Source organism: Eptatretus burgeri, chromosome 6 (assembly GCF_056783735.1).
Source record: "Eptatretus burgeri isolate ZD-2024b chromosome 6, Ebu_testis_v1, whole genome shotgun sequence".
Classification (NCBI taxonomy): domain Eukaryota; kingdom Metazoa; phylum Chordata; class Myxini; order Myxiniformes; family Myxinidae; genus Eptatretus; species Eptatretus burgeri.
Window position 1 is genome coordinate 106,019,810 of NC_140966.1, and position 22,500 is coordinate 106,042,309.

The 22,500-nt window shown below is 44.6% G+C and overlaps 1 protein-coding gene across 1 annotated transcript in view; it reads left to right on the forward strand.

The window, feature by feature from the left end:
* Positions 1–22,500, forward strand: part of PARPBP (PARP1 binding protein) — a 266,632-nt gene that overhangs the window by 193,528 nt on the left and 50,604 nt on the right. The window contains exons 8-9 of the mRNA XM_085886544.1: positions 12,607–12,773; positions 21,366–21,450. Of these exons, the coding sequence (XP_085742670.1) occupies positions 12,607–12,773; positions 21,366–21,450 (252 nt within the window). The remainder of the gene's footprint in view (positions 1–12,606; positions 12,774–21,365; positions 21,451–22,500) is intronic.

Consider the following 22,500-nt stretch of genomic DNA (forward strand, 5'->3'; position numbering starts at 1 on the left):
GCGATGTGATGCTTGAGCAGTCGGGCTTTGAGGCGAGCGTGCGCCGGGAAGGCAAGAGAGAAATGACGGGTGTCGAGGCGCAATCTGATGGTTGAGCAGTCGGGCTTTGTGGCGAGCGTGCGCCGGGAAGGCAAGATAGAAACGACGGGTGTCGAGGCGCGATCTGCTGGTTGAGCAGTCGGGCTTCGAGGCGAGCGTGCGCCGGGAAGGCAAGAGAGAAACGACGGGTGTCAAGGCGCGATCTGCTTGTTGAGCAGTCGGGCTTCGAGGTGAGCGTGCGCGGGGAAGGCAAGAGAGAAACCACGGGTGTCGAGGCGCGATCTGCTGGATGAGCAGTCGGGCTTCGAGGCGAGCATGCGCCGGGAAGGCAAGCGAGAAACAATGGAGCCTCTGACTGTCCCTACTCACCTCACGGCTCGACGATGTCTTGGAATCCCATGGACCCAGACTGCTGGAGCCCGGCACCTTGATTTGGTCTTGTCTGGTGAACAGGCCAGGCCTGTACTTGTATGCTGGACCTTGTGAGAAACCAGCTGAAACCCATCATCGACCTGACGGTCTGGTGCAGTCGACCTGGCAGGGTCTGAATGCTTGGAGGCCGTGTGCGTGAGCGGTGTGACGAAGGAGGACGAGCTCCATTTTGCCACGCGGCGTGCTCAAGCTTGGGGCACGAATCCGTGGACATCGGCTTGTTACGAGCAACATTCGTGCTTTTGACACTTTCCTCTCATCCATGAAACATCACCAAGTACTCTGTCTTGTCTGCATGCTGTCTATGTCTTCTCTGCATCTCCTTTAAGGCTTATCTCGGTGGGGACCCCCTCGAAACCCGTAATCCGTAGTTCCCTAGTTAAGAACGGGTTATAGATTGTTAATAACATTGTCGTGAATACTTTGCTTGTGTTTTGTTCCCCGATGTTTCCCAGTAAATCTGGCTAATTCGTATAAAGTTGCCGCTTGGGATTAATTTGTGTCGCATCGAGGAACGATCCGTTCGATTAGTATATAAAACGAAAATGGTTACAGACTGGCAGAAAACGCTCGGCATATGACAAAACCAGTCTGTAACCGGGGTCTATTTCCCCAACTGGTAAGGTCCAGGGGTACGTTGGTACCGCGATTGAAGACGCGTGACCTGAGGCCTGTGCCGAGCCAGCCGGCATTATAAACCCTGGAGACGGCGGTGGTGTGGGTGGCGCCGAATCTGTAACATTTGGCTATCAAGAGTCGGGTGCGAGACCCCCCACCCCTTATCCGCAACAATATATATATATATATATATATATATATATATATATATATATATATATATATGTATGTATATATATATATATATATATATATATACATATATATATATATATATATATATATATATATATGTATATATATATATATATGTATATATGTACATATATGAATATGTATATAGATTTGTACATAGATATGAATATGTATACAAATGTAAATACATTTATATGTACTAGTGCGGGCCCGTAGGTGCGTGCCCGTTGGTGTGTGGCCGTACAGGCAAAAAAAAAAAAAACTTTCAAACCGTGTGCCAGAAACAACAAACACACAGGCCATTCCTTCGCTCTCACGAGCCCGTACATGTAAACGACGACTGGATTGAGGCATTGTTACCTTCACAAACTTTGTTGCGAAGGTTATGTTTTGATCGCTGTGTATTTATTATCGTTTTTGCAAGGTATGTTAGTCAGCTTGTATGTTTTTTTTGGGTTTTTTTTTGTTTGTCTGTAATCACGTATAAAAAATTCTGCAGACCACAGTTATCATTGAAAGTTTTTGTAACTTCGCATATCAGAGGCCTATAGAGGTCCCTTTCAGCGCATAAAATTTTGAAGGTCAAGGTCAAAGGTCAATGTCACTTTGTCGCAAATCAGGGGAGTCGACGAAACCCTTATTTTTTGAGTAATTTTGATCGGATCGTCTTCAAACTTCATGGGAATATAGTTCATGGTCTGGCGCTCAGCTGATTAATTTTTGGTGGCGATTGGCCTTGACCTTCATGGTTAGCACCTCAGGTAATACATATTTGACCCCAAGGTCAAATTTTCAAGTTTTTAAAATCATATTGTGTCGTACCTCAAAGTGAACACTTCGATGAGTGCTTTCTAGGTATGTCAAGCTTGAGACATTATGATGTCATTTGGTGACGTTATGAGGCAAACGCATATTTTTCATGGTTACTCTGTAGAACGATTCTCATTGTTGTTGTTGTTGGCGTTGTTGTTGTGAAGCGGCGTTGTGGTTGGTGGTTATTGTGTGATGGTGGTTGAGACGTGGTTGGTTCAAAATAAAGATAGAACAGAAAAACGGCTATCTCAAAGTGTCGCAGCCTGAATGAATCACATAAATTCCCTCTAAACAACGGGTTTGGGGCTAACTACACATGTACTTAGAGTTATCTCACCTACGGGCCCTGAATGGTGGTTTGCGAATTTCCACAGCTGTAACACTACCCCCTCCCCTTCTTACAGACTCGTCCCGAGTCGTCAAATTCTCGTGTGCCATCATGTGTAGTTCTCCCCTCGTACGTTTTACCTTCGGATCCCTGAGTGCGACATTCATGGTATTAGTGTCCCCAAAATAAATAACCTGAGGGTTGAGTAACTAACTAAACAAACCCACTCACTGACGACTTAAATAAAATTGCCGGCGCTAGACAGACATGCCGGGGGGCGCACTCATATGTACAGTACATCTTAACTTACAAATTTTACACTAAACCATGGCCCAGGATCAATGGACTCTGCAGGAAAAAGAAGAAGTCAACAGTCAACGGTGAACCGGCGCACGGGCCGCCACTGCAGGCCCGTGTTACAGCTGCCAACAGGACAGTTCTTGCAGCTTGCAAACTGCTGCTTGGTGATCCTGGCGCATATGGCAATGAACAAGGGGCGGGCAAAGCAAAATTGAATGAGGGCAAAATGACGAGGGCAGTAGGCATGGCATGGCAAAGGCAGCAGGCAAACACAGCCTGCAGAACAGGGCCGCTGCAAGCGAACACAGCCGGCGGACGATCCAACCGGCACAGGCCTTGAAGCACAGCCGCAGACGAAGTTGGCCGGCCTCTCGCCGTGCAGTGCAGGTTGGTGGAGGGAGTGCTGTGGTGCTGGCCACTCAGAAGGCGGGCTCGGACTTACCTACCTGTCTCCCTCCCACCTATCGCCTTTGCCTGTCACTGTCTATACCCACTCCCTTAATTTGTCAAAACCAATTTAGCCCCAACTTATTTTTTTTGTTGTTTTTATTTTTACTTCCCCACTATAAATCGTCCCCTAACCCCCTTTACTGTCCTTGTTCGGCTAACCTATAGTCTCCTAGCCTACTCCCAACCTTTACGTTCCCTTCCCGGAGGGGAATGAGGGAGAGCTAGCGTCCTGTGCCGAGGCCCAACTCAATCCTCAGGATGGCCTCCCCAGACTTCAGCGATCTTTAACCCAAAGTGGGTCCAGCGGCCCACAACAAGAGCGAAGGGATGGATGGTGCGGAGGGGTACACTTCCTAATCTACCCTATCCATTTACCTTTAAATTACCCCGGGGCTTCCAACAAGCGCCTCTCGCTTAAACTATTGGTTCTAACAACCCAGATTCCCGTCGCCTGTGTTGGTGTCCTCACAATTTCGGGCCTCGCCCCCCAATTTTCTTCCCGTGCCCTCACACGGTCTCATGGCTGGGATACGTGGCTCCCTTGGCAGGCACGACCCTCTGCTGATTCTCCAGCTATGGCACCCCCGGGCACTACACTGCCTCCGAGCCTACCAGCTCCCTAAACACCGGGGAGTGCCCTCCCTGGCGACTCCCCTGAAACGCTCACGTAGCAGGCTGGCTTCCCGGGCCCCTTTCCGCGGGTCACCCGTGCCCACAACACTGCCCACGCGGCTAACGGCACCCCGGGCCCCCGCATCATGTGGGCGCACCCGTGCCCACTATGCTATCCCGGCCTCGCATGGGCCCTTGGTCTACTACGACCGACTAACCTGGTGCCCGGGGTACCCACTCAGCGATACTCACCTTTCGCAGCCACGCTCCCAACCCGTCAACAGGGCTCCTGCACCCCTCCAAATGGGTATCGAGCCTACACTCCCACCAACAGCAAAACGACTTCCATTTTGTCAATTTAACTACCCCAGCAAACTCACTTTACACTGGCCCCGGGGTCCCTTGGGCGGGAGTCACTCCTCCCCCCAATCACTCATCGCACCATGCATTCCCCATTCGCTCCATTCACACAGACCCGCTGGCCTCACTCACTCACCAAGCACATGTTTCCACTCAACTCACCAACTCTTCAACACACACACCGCTGAACTCTGCCATCCTTCTAACTACCTCCTCTAACTACCTCGTGCTCCCACGTCATCCCTTACACTATAGCACGTTCCTTTTAACACTACATAGCTAAGCTACGTCCCCGCTACACATCCAAAGTCTGTCTTTGTCCTCAAATCCAAAATGTCATCTTTCCCATCCTAAATCTGAACTACATCCCTCTACCTAATCCATTCCACGGGCCCCATGAGGACTTACCACTGCCCCATGAAGCCAGTCTAGCTAAGCTCACCCTTCCCTCTAGCTAGTTTCATCCTGTGCCCTGACCATGGGGTCTTCCACCCCTTGCCCGGGAATCCTGTTCACCCGAAAGCGAGGCTTGCTTTTTTTTGTTGTTGCGCAGCACCAGCGCGGCAACTCGCAACCTGCCCACCAGCATGGCAATTCACAGCCGCGCACCTGTGGCGTGACGTCATGGCAGCTGTTTGCGTCCCTCTTCCCTCTTGGACGGTACCATCCGGCAGGGATTCACCCTCCTGCCGGATTCCAACCACACGTGCCATGACGTCACCCGGCGCATAAAAAAAACACAAGCCTCACGTCTCGAGGGGTTCCCCACACGAACACATGTGCTCTGCCCGTCGGAGCTTAACGCACACGCCCTCGTGGAGAACCCATCCGGTCCGAATCTGAAATCCTGCCTAAACTTTGTCCGTTCACGGGATCGGCAACATCCACCGCTGGCGTTTCCGGACCAAGCTTCACTCCCGCAAGCGAGCACGTGGCGGCCTCGTGCGTTGCATAGCACAGACCGCACGCTCGCTGCTGTGTAAACCCAGCACGGTTCCCGAAGCAACTACGGCTGCAACTCGGCCCCTGTCTCTCAATTGTCGTTGTCGTCGCCATTCAAACCACGCACACCTGCGTGTTACGATGCCCAGACTCCACTCCATTAAACTCACCCCGGGAGACGCGGCTGCATGTTCACACATGCCGACCGACATCTCCCTTACATACCGCTCTCTCACACACACGGTCTCCCTTGCACTTGGCCGCTCACTCACTCGTGCCGTTTCCCTCACACACACCACACCACTCACACACGGGATCGCTTCCACACACGGGGGCGCACTCACACCTTGCACCACACACACCGGGACAAGCACACTGGGGACAATCACACCGGGGACTCGCGCCACCACAATGGGTTCCGGGGCCTCGATACCCCCCAAGCTCTCCGTGCACCTGTCCACAGCACCCGTCCCCTCAACTTCGCGAAGCACGACCGAACCCACCTGGTCGTGACTCGCTTCAATGGAGCATAGCGGCTCCCTCCGTTCCCGAAGGAGGCTATCCAACTGCTCGCACCGGGTCCCTACATGTTCTGCGAGCTCACCCCCATTATCCTCCACTACCTCTGTGTGTGTGTGCTCCGTTCCTTTAACCCCGTCTTTATCATGCAGTCTCTCCTTTACCGTTTCTACCTCCCATGTCTCTGTTATTTCCGTCTCTTCCCTTATCTCCCTTGTCTCCACTATTTTTATTTCCTTTGTCGTCACCTCGTGTCTCGTCTCACACGTTTCGGTCACCCCATTTAATTTTCCCCTCTCGGTCACCGTCACTTTCTCTGTCACGACCCTCGCCCAACACGTCTCCCGAATTATTTTTTTTGTTCCCGCCTTCACCGCGGGCCTGACAGCCGTTGCACTCCCCTCCAGCTCATTCGCTCTCACACGTGGCGTCGCCATTTTGAGCTCCGCTGCTGTTGCCTTCATGCCCGCCTGCAAGCTTCGGCCCATGTTCTGCATCTCACCCCGCATTTCTTCCATCTTGGCATTCATTGCCTGCATATTTGTGTTCATTCCGCTTTGCATTTGTTGCATATTTGCGTTCATTCCCGCCAGCATGGCGCATAGCTGGGCCATGTCGGGTGCGCTCGGCTGAGCCGATTCGGCAAGGATCGGGGGGTTTTGGTGGAGAGGGGGTACGGGAGGTGTCATACGCCGCGGCTACCGCCGTGCCCATTTCGGGCTCTGGGTTCAGTTGGGGAAGAAGTTCGTCCTGTACAACAAGCATTTCCTGCATGGGGATTTCATCCTGGACCATGGATTCAACACATTCTGAATCCATTTCGAATACCCCCGGCTCCCGCTCACCTTGAGACTCCATCTTATTTTTCGTAAGGGGCCAACTTAAATTGCTCGTAATTTGGAGGGAATCGGGGGTTGCTCCACTCACCCCTGAGCCGATTCCCCGTGAATTTAGCTTGGAGGCGGGAGGGATTCGAATCCCACTCCCGGACACCAGTGTTGTGAATTCGCGCCCGCTGGCGTGCGATCGGCCGCTCGACTCAAATGGCGGCCGCCTCGCCCATGGAACGGACAATTCTGTCGTGACCCTCTCGGAACAACGCCGGGATCTAGTCACAGGTGGGGGTTTAACCCGACCACGACCGTGCCAATTGCCCACCCGCGCAGGATAGGGTTGCTCACCAAATTCGATCTACCTAAGTACCTGCGCGGATGGTCGACCGGGCGATCGTACCTCGCCGCAGGCCGACTCCGGACACGAACCGCTTAAGCGGTCCGTTCCGTGCTATCGGGATAACCGAGCGGTGTTATCGTCAGCCTCGACGGTTCCGATTAATTAATTATCGGGCATATTAAGCCCACTACGAACCCTTTATGTGAAGCAGGATGGAGGGTCAATGAAGAAAAGACGAAGCGAAACGGGAAAACAGTTCACACAATGCACATTTATTACACGACACACGGAGAGCACACATATACAGCCAAACAGTCAAAATGCACATGTAGCAGTTACAACAAAAGAAACAACGACGCAGAGTTACTACCCACTACGCGCACACACGGCAACACTTACACAGTTCAACTTTACAGACGGCGCCAACACACATTTACTCAAAAGCAAAGGAAAGAAGCCACCCTCATAGACAAGGGGGCAGATGGGCCTGTAGGCCAATATGCGCGCGTAACCTGAAGGAGCGGCCAGGTCCGCGACACCGGGTGGGTCCTACCTGCGTCCTCGTGACGCGTTGGCGGACGAGCCGCAGATGTGGCCGCGTGGCTATGCCCCGACTCTGTGCTCCTTGGCGGGTTTCGTTGGCACGACGTTTGGAGTGGGGTGGGAATGGGGCCCCCTTTGTTGCACTATCTCAGCACGGGGGTAAAGGGGGAATTGTTGATGCCCTGGGGGAGGGAGAATGGCTGGCTGGCTTGGGTCCCACGACGAGCGATCTCCCACCGCGACCTCGTCGCCGACCGCCGTCCTTCTCGCCTCGGACCCGAGCTCCTTGGCCTCTTCCCACAACTCTCCTCAGCTGACTGCAGAACCCAACTCGATCACTTCGCCAACTGACTCCACTCTCTGCCACACTCTGCCGCTGCCACACTCTGCCCTACAACCAAAAACTGACTCTTCCACGATTTGCCTTGCGCTTGCTGTTTTATAGGCCGGCAGGAGAAAACATTATGCAAATTTCCGGATCAGAATGACCTCGGGGGCAGAGCCACGCTTGCTAATTGGACGGATCAGAAGTGGGTGTGTAGCGTTCTTGATCCGAATTCTCCCTCGGAAAGGCCGCTATTTGCACTCGCGGCTCGGTGCGTATCTTGAACGAGCCCAAGACAGCCCGACGCTCAGTGTTCACTGGTGGCGCGGGAACGGCCATAGAAGGAGAGAGGTGAGGGTGGTGGAGGGTTTATCGGAGGTGGGTTGATGGTTATGGCGGTTGAGACGTGGTTGGTTCAAAATAAAGATAGAACAGAAAAACGGCTATCTCAAAGCGTCGCAGCCCGAATGAATCACATTAATTCCCTCTAAACAACTGGTTTGGGGCTAATACGTACTGTACTTAGTATATAGACATATATATATATATATATATGTCTATATATATATATGTCTATATATATATATATATATATATATATATATGTCTATATATATATATGTCTATATATATAAAATGACCGTTTTTACAGCCATTTTTCCCTGCTGTGCAGGGGTTGGGCTTTTCTTGAGGCAATGTTTTATGGCCGGATGCCCTTCCTGACGCCAACCCTGGTCGCCTCTTACGACACACAGGGATATGGTACACCTATTCTAACCGGGGCATACACCGGGACCAGTACACTGGCACTCATTTCGCCGACCTCGGAAGGATGACAGGCTGAGTCAACCCCCTGGTGTTAATTCAGCAGCCAACGGCGCTTGAACTCAGGACACTGGGATCCCAAGCCGCTGCCCTAACCACTGCGCCAACACCAAGCTATATGTCTATATATATATATATATATATATATATATATATATATATATATATATATATATATATATATATATATATATATATATATATATATATATATATGTCTATATATGTCTATATATGTCTATATATATATATATATATATATATATATATATGTCTATATATATATATATATATATATATATATATGTCTATATATATATGTCTATATATATGTCTATATATATATGTCTATATATATGTCTATATATATATATATATATATGTCTATATATATATGTCTATATATATATATATATATATATATATATATATATATATATGTCTATATATTTGTCTATATATTTCTTTATATGGAAGCCTGGTGTTGGCGCAGTGGTTACGGCAGCGGCTTGGGATCCAAAAGGTCCTGAGTTCAATTCCCGTTGGGCCACTGAATTAATACACCAGGGGGTTGACTCAGCCTGTCATCCTTCCGAGGTCGGCGAAATGAGTACCAGTGTACTGGGCCGGTGTATACCCCGGTTAAAATAGATGTACCATATCCCTGTGCCGTAAGAGGTGACCAGGGTTGCGTCAGGAAGGGCATCCGGCATAAAACATGTGCCAAATCACTATGCGGATCATACGGATGATCCGCTGTGGCGACCACGAACGGGACCAGCCGAAAGAAGAAGAAGAAGATATATGTCTATATATACGTATATATATATATATATATATATATATATATATATACATATATATATATACGTATATATATATATATATATATATATATATATATATATACATATATATATATATATATATATACGTATATATATATATATATATATATACATATATATATATATATATATATATATATATATATATATGTATAGTATCGACAGTATTCAGTGCGAATATTGTAGAGCGCTCACCAAATGGTTTAAGCACTCCAACAAATGGTTGATAAGGAACGGCTCGCTTGGCACGCGATTAGCAATCTCCAAACCGTAATATTAAACACACCTCCCGGAGATAACTGAAATATCAAATACGTCTGCTTGGACAAATTAACACTTTTTTTAGCAGATGGAACCGCTGCTAAGTTCAATTGTCGAGCTTAAATTTTGAAATTCGGCTTAGTTTAAGAGATTCTCGATGTTATGGAATGTGCGGAAATGAAATAAAGCCACGAATGCTGGTGTCTCCAAGCGGTTATAAGCATTGCAATGTATCCAGCAATTCGTAGGTATGATGATATCAAATGCAGTAGAATCTGGACAATAAGCATATGCACCTATTTTTAGATTTAGTAGAGCACACATGAGTTTATTTTGCATCTCTGCTTACATTCAAAATCCATGACATGTGCTTATAGTTGAAAATGTTCTTTAGATTGACTGCATCAATGTCAGTTTTTACATAATTTAAATTTGAATTGTGTGTATCTCGGAAACAAATTCTAAATACACTTTCTTTCAGTCCTCGAGCACGTATCCGTTTAAACTTTGCAGCAAGTTCAATTTCCATGTCTGGGTAAAAGGCCCATCTTCTCCTCCCTAGCTTCCTCGAACCTTTCGCACTCTGAACAATTATTTCCTCATTCTTCGCCATTCACATCAAAGTCCTCGTGTTGATTCCGAATTCATTACACGTCTGGTACTGGTTCGTACAAGAGTTGTAAAATGTGATAACCTTAATCTTCTTTTCACGGGTGTATGATCGACGCTTCACTGCCGTGTCCATTTTGATTGTGATGGAAAACATTGTTTTTCGACTCTATCCTAAAGGGTCGTAAAACGTCGTAAAACCCCCTTGTCATAAAGCACCCTTTTACAACCCTTGTCATAAAACACCCTTGATGAATAACGTTGTTTTGAATGTACAACTCTTGTAAGTACCAGTTCCAGATGTGTAAGAAATTCAGACTTGAAGTTTATGCAGCAATAAAACACGAAACGCTTTCGTGCTTGAGTTGATAATATTTTCAGTTTTCAAAGCCTTACGATGACGGTTTTTATATGCGCTTATTTTTTAAAGATGAAATGAAATTGGGAGGCTTTGTGCGCTTATTTTTCATTTGTGCTTATATTCAAGCACACGTTGTTTCTCCAGATTCAACTGGTTGTCCGAATTGGACAAATGAACACTTCTTTAGCAGTCGGAACTGCTACTGATTTCAATTCTGGAGCTTAAATTTTGTAATTTGGCATCGTTTAAGAGATAATCGAGGTTATGGCATGTGCGGAAATGATATAAAGCCACAAACGTTGGCATCTCCAGGCGTTTATAAGCATTGCAATGTATCCAGCGATTTGTTCGTATGATGATCAGGCATTTGATAATATGAGTGAGGAAAGTGAACAGAATAAAATTTGTGATGAAGAAATCGTTGTGGCCTGTTCCAAGTCAGGGCATGGTTGAGCAGGCCAAAAAACATGGCGGCTTCAGACCCCAGCGAGTAAAACCAGGCTATGCCGTAAGACTCCATAGAGAGCAAGGTGACCAAGGATGCCCCTGATATAGGATATAATTAAATAAGCCAATTCGTTATCTTCAAAAGGGGTGTTTTAATTAACCCAAACACCCAATTTTCATTCACGCCCTTTCTTCGAGTTCCCTTCGTATGCATGCAAAGTTTCAGGCTGCTAAGTTTCATGGCTTTGGAGTTATGGAGGAGACACACACATACACACACACACACACACACACACACACACACAGGCATATAAAATGCTCCTTTATATGGTATGTGCCATGTGGAAAACAATTGAAAAGAAGAGACATTCCATGGCTTATAGAAAATAAGGCCCATTCAAAAAAATCTTATTGCAATGCTCTACTACCATTGTGTTCTTCGGACGAACCAAGTAATTCTCTAAAAAAAAGTTCATATAAAGGAGCGCCAATTTTTTAAACAAATTAATCACACAATGTACATTGTCTCATGGGTTTTTGTTTTCAAGGAACAAATGATTTTACGTACTGAAGGGTTTTAACGGATATTTGTAGGGTGCCCCTTTATATGATCTTTTCTGGAGCATTACTTGGTTACTCCTCAGACCACAAGGGTAGTACAGCATGCACACAAGAGATTTTTTTGAATGTGCCTTATTTTCTATTGTTTTGCATTTTCCACAAGCCATGGAATGTCCCTTCTTTTCACTAGTTTGCCACATGGCACATACCATATCCTTGGCATTTTCCCCAAGAATATCATGGGTGATGAAGGTTGTGGTCAAGTTTCATCAAAGTTGTGTGTTTGGTTTTGGAGAAGAAAGCAAATACTTATTTTGGGGGGCGACCCCACCCCCATTAGGAATTTTCAGTCCCTGTGTTAAAATTTCATACAGATAATCCATTCCATATCAAGGGAGGGTGCTTCATGCTTCCCTTGATTGCTGCAGGAGTCTCTGCTTCTAACAACACCGACATTGCATACTTGTACTGTACAACAACAGAGCTCAAGCGAATAGCTAATGAGCAAAAACTATTGCACTGAGGTGGAATTTGTTTCAAAAGCCATTAATTAGACATATTGTCCAATTTATATTCCAAGTTTCAGCTCGTTTCAATGAATAGCCTTTGAGATATGAGCGCAACACATTTCCGGCAGCCGGATAGATGGACGGACGGACGGACGGACAGACTGACAGACTGACAGACACCAACATGATTTTCAAGGTTTTTCATTTTTTAAAAAACCTCAAGAATTCCGAAATGGACGTTGCTGAAAGTTGGAATATATTTCCTCGACGTTCACAGGATTTATTTCTGAAGTTTGCAGCCAATTTCTTCCAGTAGAAGCTGAGAAATGAATTTTCAGTCCCCATGTTAAAGTTACATACAGAGAAACCATCCCATCCCATTTCACCTCTAGTGTGACCACTGCCCAGCTTTGTGCCTCCCTTGATTCTGCCATTTTGCTTACATACTAAATAGATGACTCGTTCACCTCTGCTACTCAGATTCCAGTTGAAGTTGATTTGTTTATATTGTGCTTTTCTCCACATTGCATCCAAAGCCCAAGCTCCACAGCATCAACCACGGCACGGCATTTGCTGGCCGTGCTGCTCGCAAACTGCTGCTGCAACTGCTGGACCAGGAAGCCCTGTTTGATTCTGGACATGAGGGATGTGGCCTCAGCCCACTTGCTGACCTGGGCCTACTTCCTCACCTCACACTTTTCAGGTCTTCCTCTCGTTCATTCTCCTGATTATGAATGTCTTACTTATTCACTTTATTTTTCTGGTTCCTCAACATCGTCGTCATCGTCCATCATCCTCCTGCTGTATGTTTCACCTCTAGTGTAACCACTGCCCAGGATGTGTTTGCCTCGCTCTTGTGTCAGTGTTTGTCTCTCTCTCTGAACACAAAAACTCTGAAACACTTTGCATTCGGAAGCTAGCTAAAGCTTTTCATTGATCTACATCTCACAAGGATGATCTGGAAACGTAACAAGCAGTTACAAAGAAACATTGCAGATATGACGTATCGCTGCGGTACAGTTCCAGAAACCTGAAATGTTGCACACCTCTTCATATTACGATTTCTTTTAAATAGTTTCTTTATGATTTGGTTACTATGTTTTAAAGGCTGGAAGCCATTGCAGCATGAAATGTCACAAAGATGCATACAAGGATACATACACATGCAATGAACTTTGATGTAGGAGGAGGCCATTTGGCCCATCCTTCCTGTGCTACACCAACCCCAGAATCCATCACCCATCCACACACAAGCTATCTACAAGCCATGCCAATATCACTCCACTGCTGTCTCTCCAATGCATCTCGATAACCTATCTAATTCCAATTTAAACCTATCTAGCACCTCTGCTGTCACTACCTTTCTCGGGAGACCACTCCATGCATTAACTTTTTCTCTCTGACAGAAAGACCCCTGCCTTATTACTGTCATAACTCTCATCTTCTTTACCCTCAGGCTTTGGCACCTGCTCCTAACACTGCCCATTCTTCTGAAAAACTCCACTACTCCTATCTTATCCACACCTTTCATTGTCTTAAACACCTCTGACACATAATTTTGTAATTGCCTATTTTCTCACGTATAAAGTCCTGTCTCCTTTAACAGTTTCTCATAAGCTTAGCATAGATAACTCCAGAATCGATGTATTAGCCTTATGCTGCACCATCTCTACGATAACTATGTCCCTCCTCAGAAGTGATGACCAAAACTGCACATGGTATTCTAGATGAAGCCTAACTAAATTTCTATACAGTGTTGAAAGCACCTCTTGATTTATAATTTATCCCCCTACAGATACAATGTAAATCCCTGTGAGCTTGACCTATAGCTGCCTGTCATTGTCCTGTCTGCTTACTCCCCCTCCCCTACCATCCACTCCCCCATATCTGTTACCACCCCCAGGTCCTTCTCCTGTGTGACACACTCCAACATTGCCCCTTGTATTATACAATCTCTATTTTCATTATTCTTACTCACCACAGCACCTTACATTTATTTATGTTAAATTGCATCTGCCAGGATTTTGCCCAATGTATGAAAGTATCTTGACTTTCCCTAATCTGATCACCCCCTCTTTGTTATCTACCTTATCACAAAGCTTTGTGTCCTCTGCAAATTAATTAGGCTGACTCTTAATCAAACGGAAGACCAAGAAAGAACCCGAATAAGTAAAGAGCAAAGAAGGAGTCATCAGGAGGAACCTGGATAGGATTTGGGTTTCAGCCGCTGCTCCACAACCCTCAAACCCACCCAATCACAGCCAAGTGAGGCTTTCAGAAAACTTCCTGCAAGAATTCATTTCTCCTTACAAAGATCGATAACAAAAGAGAGAAATAGAGAGTAAAAAAGATGAAAGAGAAGAAGAAGCAAGAATTAGAATGAATAAAGAGAATTATAAAAAAAAAATTAGAAAGAAGTATGAAAGGAACAAAGAACAAAGATGTCGGGAAGGATCCAAATCAGTAATAAGTGCACTATCCAAATCAGTAATAAAAGTGCGTGCCTGTACGTGCGTGGCCGTACGAGAAAAAAAAAACTTTCAAACCGCGTGCCAGAAACAACAACCATACAGGCCGTTCCTTCGCTCTCGCGTGCCCGTACGTGCAAAAAAAATAATAATAAAACTTTCAAACCGCGTGTCAGAAACAACAACCACACAGGCTGTTCCTTCACTCTCGCGTGCCCGTATGTGCGTGGCCATACGTGCAAAAAAAAGAAAATAATAAAACTTTCAAACCGCGTGCCAGAAACAACAACCACACAGGCCGTTCCTTCGCTCTCGCGTGCCCGTATGTGCATGGCCATACATGCGTGGCCGTACGTGTAAAAAAAAAACTTTCAAACCGTGTGCCAGAAACAACAAACACACAGGCCGTTCCTTCGCTTTCGCGTGCCCGTACGTGCGTGGCCGTACGTGCAAAAAAATAATAATAATAAAACTTTCAAACCGCGTGCCAAAAACAACAACCACACAGGCCATTCCTTCACTCTCGCATGCCCGCATATGCGTGGCCATACGTGCGTGGCCGTACGTGTAAAAAAAAACTTTCAAACCGTGTGCCAGAAACAACAACCACACAGGCTGTTCCTTCGCTTTCGCGTGCCCATACGTGCGTGGCCGTACGTGCAAAAAAAAAATAATAATAAAACTTTCAAACCGCGTGCCAGAAACAACAACCACACAGGCCATTCCGTCACTCTCGCATGCCCGTATGTGCGTGGCCATACGTGCGTGGCCGTACATGTAAAAAAAAACTTTCAAACCGTGTGCCAGAAACAACAACCACACAGGCCTTTCCTTCGCTTTCGCGTGCCCATACGTGCATGGCCGTACGTGCAAAAAAAAAAACTTTCAAACAACCATGCAGGCCGTTCCTTCGCTCTCATAAACAATGACTGGATTGGGGCATTGTGTTTATCTATAAATGCGCATAAGAAATCGAGAAATTATTAGAATACAGTAAGTCATCACTATCCAGAAGTCTGTACGTTGTAAGCCTTAATGGGGAATGCGGCTGAGGATCTCTTCCCCAACGGCCACGCCTACGCAGCAACATGTCCTGTCATTGGTAACTAAATGGCGCCCTTTCCCCATCGGCCACGCCTACGCAGCAACGTGTCCTGTCATTGGTTTGGTAAATAAATGGCCATAACTTGGGAACCACTTGTCCGATTAATATCAAACCTTGAAAAGGCACATACTCACGTCCCCAGCAATATACCTGGCAAGTTTCAATTACATCGGACCAGTGGTTGTTGAGAAACAGAGGTAACAGACACACAGACACACACACACAGAGATTGCTGGAATTATAGATAGATAAACAAGTAGAGGTACATTCAAAGTACACCACCTCCATGCCAAATAAATAAATAAATCCTCCAGCACGCGACATCGCCGGGGTGCCTTCGGCACCTGGCAATGCCGCCGTGCAGCACATGGAGATGGAATTGGGAGGGAGAGGTGTACAATTATTGATTGGTTAATTGCATAATTGAAATAAATAATAATCGTAAAATAATTAAATTTCTTAATCAATTGGCGAATGGCATACCAAAACCACCACTGTTTCATCTGAATCTGTAACTTTTTAAAAATTAAGTAATTCATCGAAAAATGAATAATTAATCGATTAATTGATTAATCAATAAATCAAAAATACCTTTTGTCACCAAATCACTTGTTCACCGTCATGTCCAATTTGCAGCTTCCTCGCTCAAAAGGTGCCTGAGATATTGGCCAGATGGGAAAGAAAATAAATAATTAATTCGTGAATCGATAATAATTAAGTAAGCAATTGATTGATTAATCCCCCAAAAAATTAAAAATAGCATTTTTCCAAAGCACATCATCATTTTTGTCCCCAAATTCCAGCTTTCTAGCTGAAAGGATGGCTGAGATATTGCCCTGACAAACAAAAAGAGAAAGAAAGCAAACAAACAAGAAGGAAAGCAAGAAAACAAACGGAGTAAAAACTGAGTACTCCCTTCCTTCGGTGCCCAACGATGACGTCATGCATCGCCTGGATGTGGAATTGGGAAGGAGCGGTGTACAATTATGAATAATAATAGTCCCAGTACTGATCCTTGAGGTACCTTACCACTTGCATCCTCCAAGCCAGACATCCTCCAGTTAGTTACCCAACCATGCAGCCACTCTTTACTTCCTATCACAAATCCAGTTTCCAATCCAGATAGCTACCTTACCAGCCACTCCACAAGCACTCACCTTAGCCGAACAGCTTCCTCGATGGGACCTCATTAAATGCCTTCTGAAAGTTTAGATTTCCTCCACCCACTGCACTTCCATATCCACCCAATGAGAAACTGCCTCGTATAACTCCAATACATTTGTTAAACATGACATCCCTTCTGTAAATCCATGCTGACCACCTTAAATTAGTTTGAAATTTAAAAAAAAAATGGTTTCTTATCTGTTCCTGAAATTGACGTCCCCCTCACCTTCCCAACAACTGAATCCAAGGTAACACGTTGATAGTTCCCCAATTCCTCTCTGGTTCCTTTCTCAAATAACGATGCTACATTTGCTACTCTCCAATCCTCCAGTGCCTGTCCTGACTCCAATGAGCTATTAAAGATATCGGTTAAGACCTCGCTTTATTTGCTCTGCCACTTTCCTCAACCCTGTTGGATGCATATTTTTCAATCCTAGAGGTTTATCATCCCTTCATTTTTCTTGCTGTTTCTTCACTTTCTCTACTCCTACTTGAATCTCTTTCAAAGGCTCTTGCTTACCCATGTGAAGGATACTCTCAGCTATTGGAAGTTCCCCTGACTGTTCTTGAGTAAATGTAGAAGCAAATAAACTATTTGGTAAACATGCCATCTCACCCTCATATTCCACCAATTCTCTTGTGATATTCCTCAATGTGTCCACACTCCCCTTAACCCTATCCTTACATCTTATACACTTAAATAATTCCACTTAAAGATACAGTATAACCAACTCATGTCACAAATTCCTTGAATGACATCTCACAAAACCTGCTTGTAAGCAAGACTGGTATATCAATTGAATTTCCTACATCCAATGCATATATTGATGCTCGATTAAAAGTTCTTGAACGTCACAAAATCATCGTCGTCGTCGATGTCATCATCGTCGTCATCATCACTGTCTCAATTGTTAGGAATAGCTGGCTGAGAGAGCACGTTGGACTGGCCAAACTTTTTCACAATCGGCTGGATAGGCTTGACTTTTTAGTGAAGCCCTCGCTCTGAGATGGGCAGCTGTGAAATAAAACCCTGACTACTCAGGACAAAGGCAACAAAGCTTGACCCTTCCACCACCGAACCACTTGAAAGTCTCAAAATTCACTGCAAGTACTTTTTCTTTATGGGAGAGTGGCCAGACAGAAGCCACTCTCGAGAAAAAGGCACATGACAGGACGCCAGGAGTTTGCAAAAAGGCATGTGAAAGCATGAGGCAAAAGATTATGTGGTCTGATGAGATGAAAATTAAACTCTCTGGCCTAAATGCAAAGTGCTATGTCTGGCGGAAACCGAGCACAGCTCATCACCCATCAAACAACATCCCTACCGTGAAGCATGGTGGTGGCAGCATCATGCCATGGGGATGCTTTTCATCGGCAGGGACTGGGAGACATGTAAGGATAGAAGGGACAATGAATGGAGCAAAATACAGGCTAATCCTTGAGGATAACCTGCTTCAGAGTGCAAAAGACCACAGACTGTGGCGAAAATTTATGTGCCAACAGGACTATGATCCCAAGTATATAGCCAAAGCAACACTGCAATGGCTTTAGAACAAGATCGTGAAAGTCCTTTAATGAAACGGCGAAAGCCCAGACTTGAATCCCATTAAGAATCTGTGGAAAGCCGAAGATTGCTATTTACCGACGCTCAACATTCAACTTGACAGAGCTTGAGCAAAATCTGCAAGGAAGAATGGGAGAAAATCCCCAAATCCAGATGTGCAAAGCTGATGCAGACGTACCCAAGAAGACTCGAACCTGGAATTGTGCCAAAGGCCCTTTGACAAAGTATTCACTCAGGGAACTGAATACTTATGTAAATTAGATATTTCAGTTTTTCATTTTTTATTTATTTGTAAAAATTTCTAAAAACATGTTTTCACTTTGTCATGATGGGGTAATTTGTGTGTGTAGATCGGTGACAAAATAATCAGGTTTAATCTATTTTATATTCAGGCTGTAACACAACAAAACGTGAGAAATTCAAGGTGTACGAATACTTTCTGAAGGCACTGGAAATGATTTTTTTTTAATTGTGTAATTTTTGTATCACTGTCATGCTTTATTTCTTGACTCTTTTCCACCCATATGATCAAATGTCTGAGGAATAAGTTGCGAGTTAAAACTAACTCGCAGAAGCGTGTGATAAAAATTCCACGATATAAAAAAGAAACAAATGGAAGCATTTTATTCTTGCATTGGTTGAAAGAGCTCAAAAATGGGAGGTTATACTGTATATATTTTTTGATTAATTTGAAGATACTTTTACTTAATTTTTTTTCCTTTTCGAGGAGCATTTCCATGTTTCAGGGTGGGATAGACAAACGACAGGGCAGACAGATAGACAGACAATATATATATATATATATATATATATATATATATATATATATATATATATATATATATATATATATATATATATATATATATTAGTGACAAACCTGAATTATCAATTTAATAATGATAGTACCAAAGTAACTTACCTAAACCAGAGGTAAAATGTCACACATGGTTAAAAAGTCATCACATTAGTGGTATCAACTTGAAAAGAAAAAAAAAAACACTACTTTCTGGTCAAGGTAATGATACGATTGTGCACTTCCATTGGCGGAGTGTGTTACTACGGCCTGTATAAGATTTACTCAATACCAAAGATGGCAAATTTTTGTCATGAGTAATTGTAGGGATGTCCGACAGGAAAATTGGATGTCAACTTAGCTCTCAACGGACTGTCAGCCACAGATTGGTCTGCAAACATCAGCAAACCAATGATGGAGACAGGCGTCAATCCGCACGACCCAGGGTGACTTCTAATAGAGAAAATGCGCCTTCGATCGGGCTTGTCAGACGTATGACTTCTGCCACAAGTACAAGGTGTTGTGTCATGAATGACTACCCCTCAGTGGTTATTTGCTGGAACGGTCTGGAATGGACTTTGTGCTGCAGGTTCCAAAGTCAGAAGACCAATAAGATGCCCTTTTATCACCCCCCAACATAATACAGCCTGCTGGGTATGATGCCAGGCATGTGAACTGGAATTTTGTGTCCTGGAGCAAGATCATTTGGTGCGATGACATTGATTGACACGTCACAGTTTCTTGCTTCAATCGTTTCACAGAAATTTGTTTGCATACTTCCAGCAAGCAATTGATGTTTATGACAAACAATCCAACCGTCATACCCTGGAGAGCCAAGGAGAATTCTCCGTCTTCCGACCGCTGCCCGTTCGTCTTTCTTTTCATACCATTCTTAATTTTTACTGTTCCTCCCTTTGCCTTTTTAATTTTCTCTTCTTTGATCACTCTTTTTCTCTCTGGCACATTTTTTTCAAAACTTTAAAAACATTCATCTGAAAAAGTGGAGCCAAAATGACCTGCAGCGCCTCCCACACTCCCAGATATCCGTCCGTGACACGTCGAATCGCCCTCTGATTTGCTCGTAATCGATACCACGTCCATGTGATTTTGTTAAAGCGGTAAAATTGAGGATTAACTTTGTGCATTTTCTTCATGATTCCCCTTTGCTGATATTCCTCAGAACTCAGGATCGTGGTTGAAACTCCTCTTTCACTTTTCCAAACATTTTTGTGAGCCACAGCTTGTACAAGGCATGAGCAGTGATTGTGGTGCATTGTTATTGGAATGCATGCAGAAACAAAAGGATATTTAGTTCAACACCAAGATGCAGTTGTTATTTTTCTACTACATTCTTCTTCATCTTCTTCTTTGTCCACATCTTTGTCATCCTTGTCCTGTCCTCTTCATCATCATTGTTGTCTTATTTTATTCCTCTCATTTGCCGATTGTGGGAAGCCGTGCAGTTAACTATCATACAGAATGATGTAAACCAATATGGCCGACAACCTCGTGATCAAAATGAACTCCCGGTGCTCCAGCTTTTGTACAGCATCATCTGTCCAGGTGAAAGTCTCATCTTAAAACCAGGCCAGCGAAACTTAATTTGTTGTCATCTTGTGATGCAGCAAACATCTCGTGTCCCTTCGCTGTGAAACCGATACCCATTCACCTCTGCTTTCCTCTTTTGCTCATTTTCTGCCCCCTTCCCACTCTCACTCCACCCACCATTTCCCAGTACCTTTCACCCACCTACATCTTTCATCCACTTTCCTCCTCCTAAATCTTCACAAAGCTCAATAATTATACATATCTCCTCCTCCTCCTCCCTTCTGGTCTTTCCCATTCCCATTTCTGACATTGTCTTTTGTTCGCTTCCTGCTGCTTAACTGTCCATTTTGTTTTTTTAATTATTTCCTTGCCACCCACGATCCATCACCTTCATTTAGTATTCCTCTTTGTCCTCATTTGTTTTTTCACTTTATTTTATTACCTTCACCGAATAATTCAGAGAGGGTATTGCATTTGTGTCCGTTTGTTTGGTTGTCTGTCCGTCTGTCTGTCTGTCTGTCTGTCTGTCTGTCTGTTTGTTTGTTTTCAAGTTGCCTTCCTGTCTCCAGCATCACCACTCCCTCCACCCCCCACAGCCCTCCATTCACTGCTGCCTTTTCCCTCACTTTTTTCCTTGCCTATTGCCTCAGGTCCCCAGAGCAAACTGCTGGCAGCCCTCTCAAGCCCCTCCGGCGGCGAGTGATAGGCAGCCATCAGAAGGCTAGCACCGCAAAGGTCAGAACAGTGCAACCGCTGTCTGAAACCCCTACCTCTGCCCCCCCCTTTCCCCACACTTCCTTACCACAAGCCAACCTTCCATTTTTTTTTCCTGCCTGCTTCACATCCCACAAAAACAGCACATTGCATCACTTTTATAATGCTTTCCTCTCATATGCCATCTGTGCTTCTCCTGGTCTCTGAACCGAGAAGCATGTTTTGTTTTTGTTTTGGATCCTTTTCTTCCTTCAAATGAAGGAAAAGTTTAACCAGCATTTCTGCAGCTGCCGAACAAGCTGAGTGAACAATTATTTTCCCTCATTTTGGTGAATACTTGATTTACTATCATCTTGGCAATGTGGAGAGTGATACAGCCAGCGGGTACAATTCGCTTGCAACCCTCCCTTTCAAAGTCTCATTTTACGCCCTTTTTATGTTTTTTTTTTTCCACCCGAGCCTCCCAAATTTTCGCACTTTAATCGCTGATGGTGTGAATCACCTATCCTGGAACTTTGGGAGTTTCCTGGAATGTTTTTTGAGATTCGTCAATCTTAACTTTATCAACCTGTAAAGATTTGTAATTGCATTGTTCTTCAGGCATTTTCAAATCAAACTGAAGCTATCATTCTTCCCTTGTCCACCAACATGTTCATCAGCACTTCACATACTGACCACTCAATGAGAAATCAGATAAAAACAATGGGGGAGGTGGGGAAGTCACAATAAATCAATAGAGACCTCAAGCATAATCATTTACAGCAAAACGATGGGCAACCATTCATAGGAATGTCAGTAAGAGGAAAGTATAGATATCTTCATATAATGGAACTAAAGCATGTATATATATATATATATATATATATATATATATATATATATATATATATATATATATATATATATATATATATGTGTGTGTGTGTGTGTGTGTTGTTCGTCTTTCGGCTGCTCCCGTTAGGGGTCGCCACAGCGGATCATCCGTTATGATCCGCATACTGATTTGGCATAGGTTTTACGCCGGATGCCCTTCCTGACGCAACACTGGTCGCCTCTTACGACACAGGGATA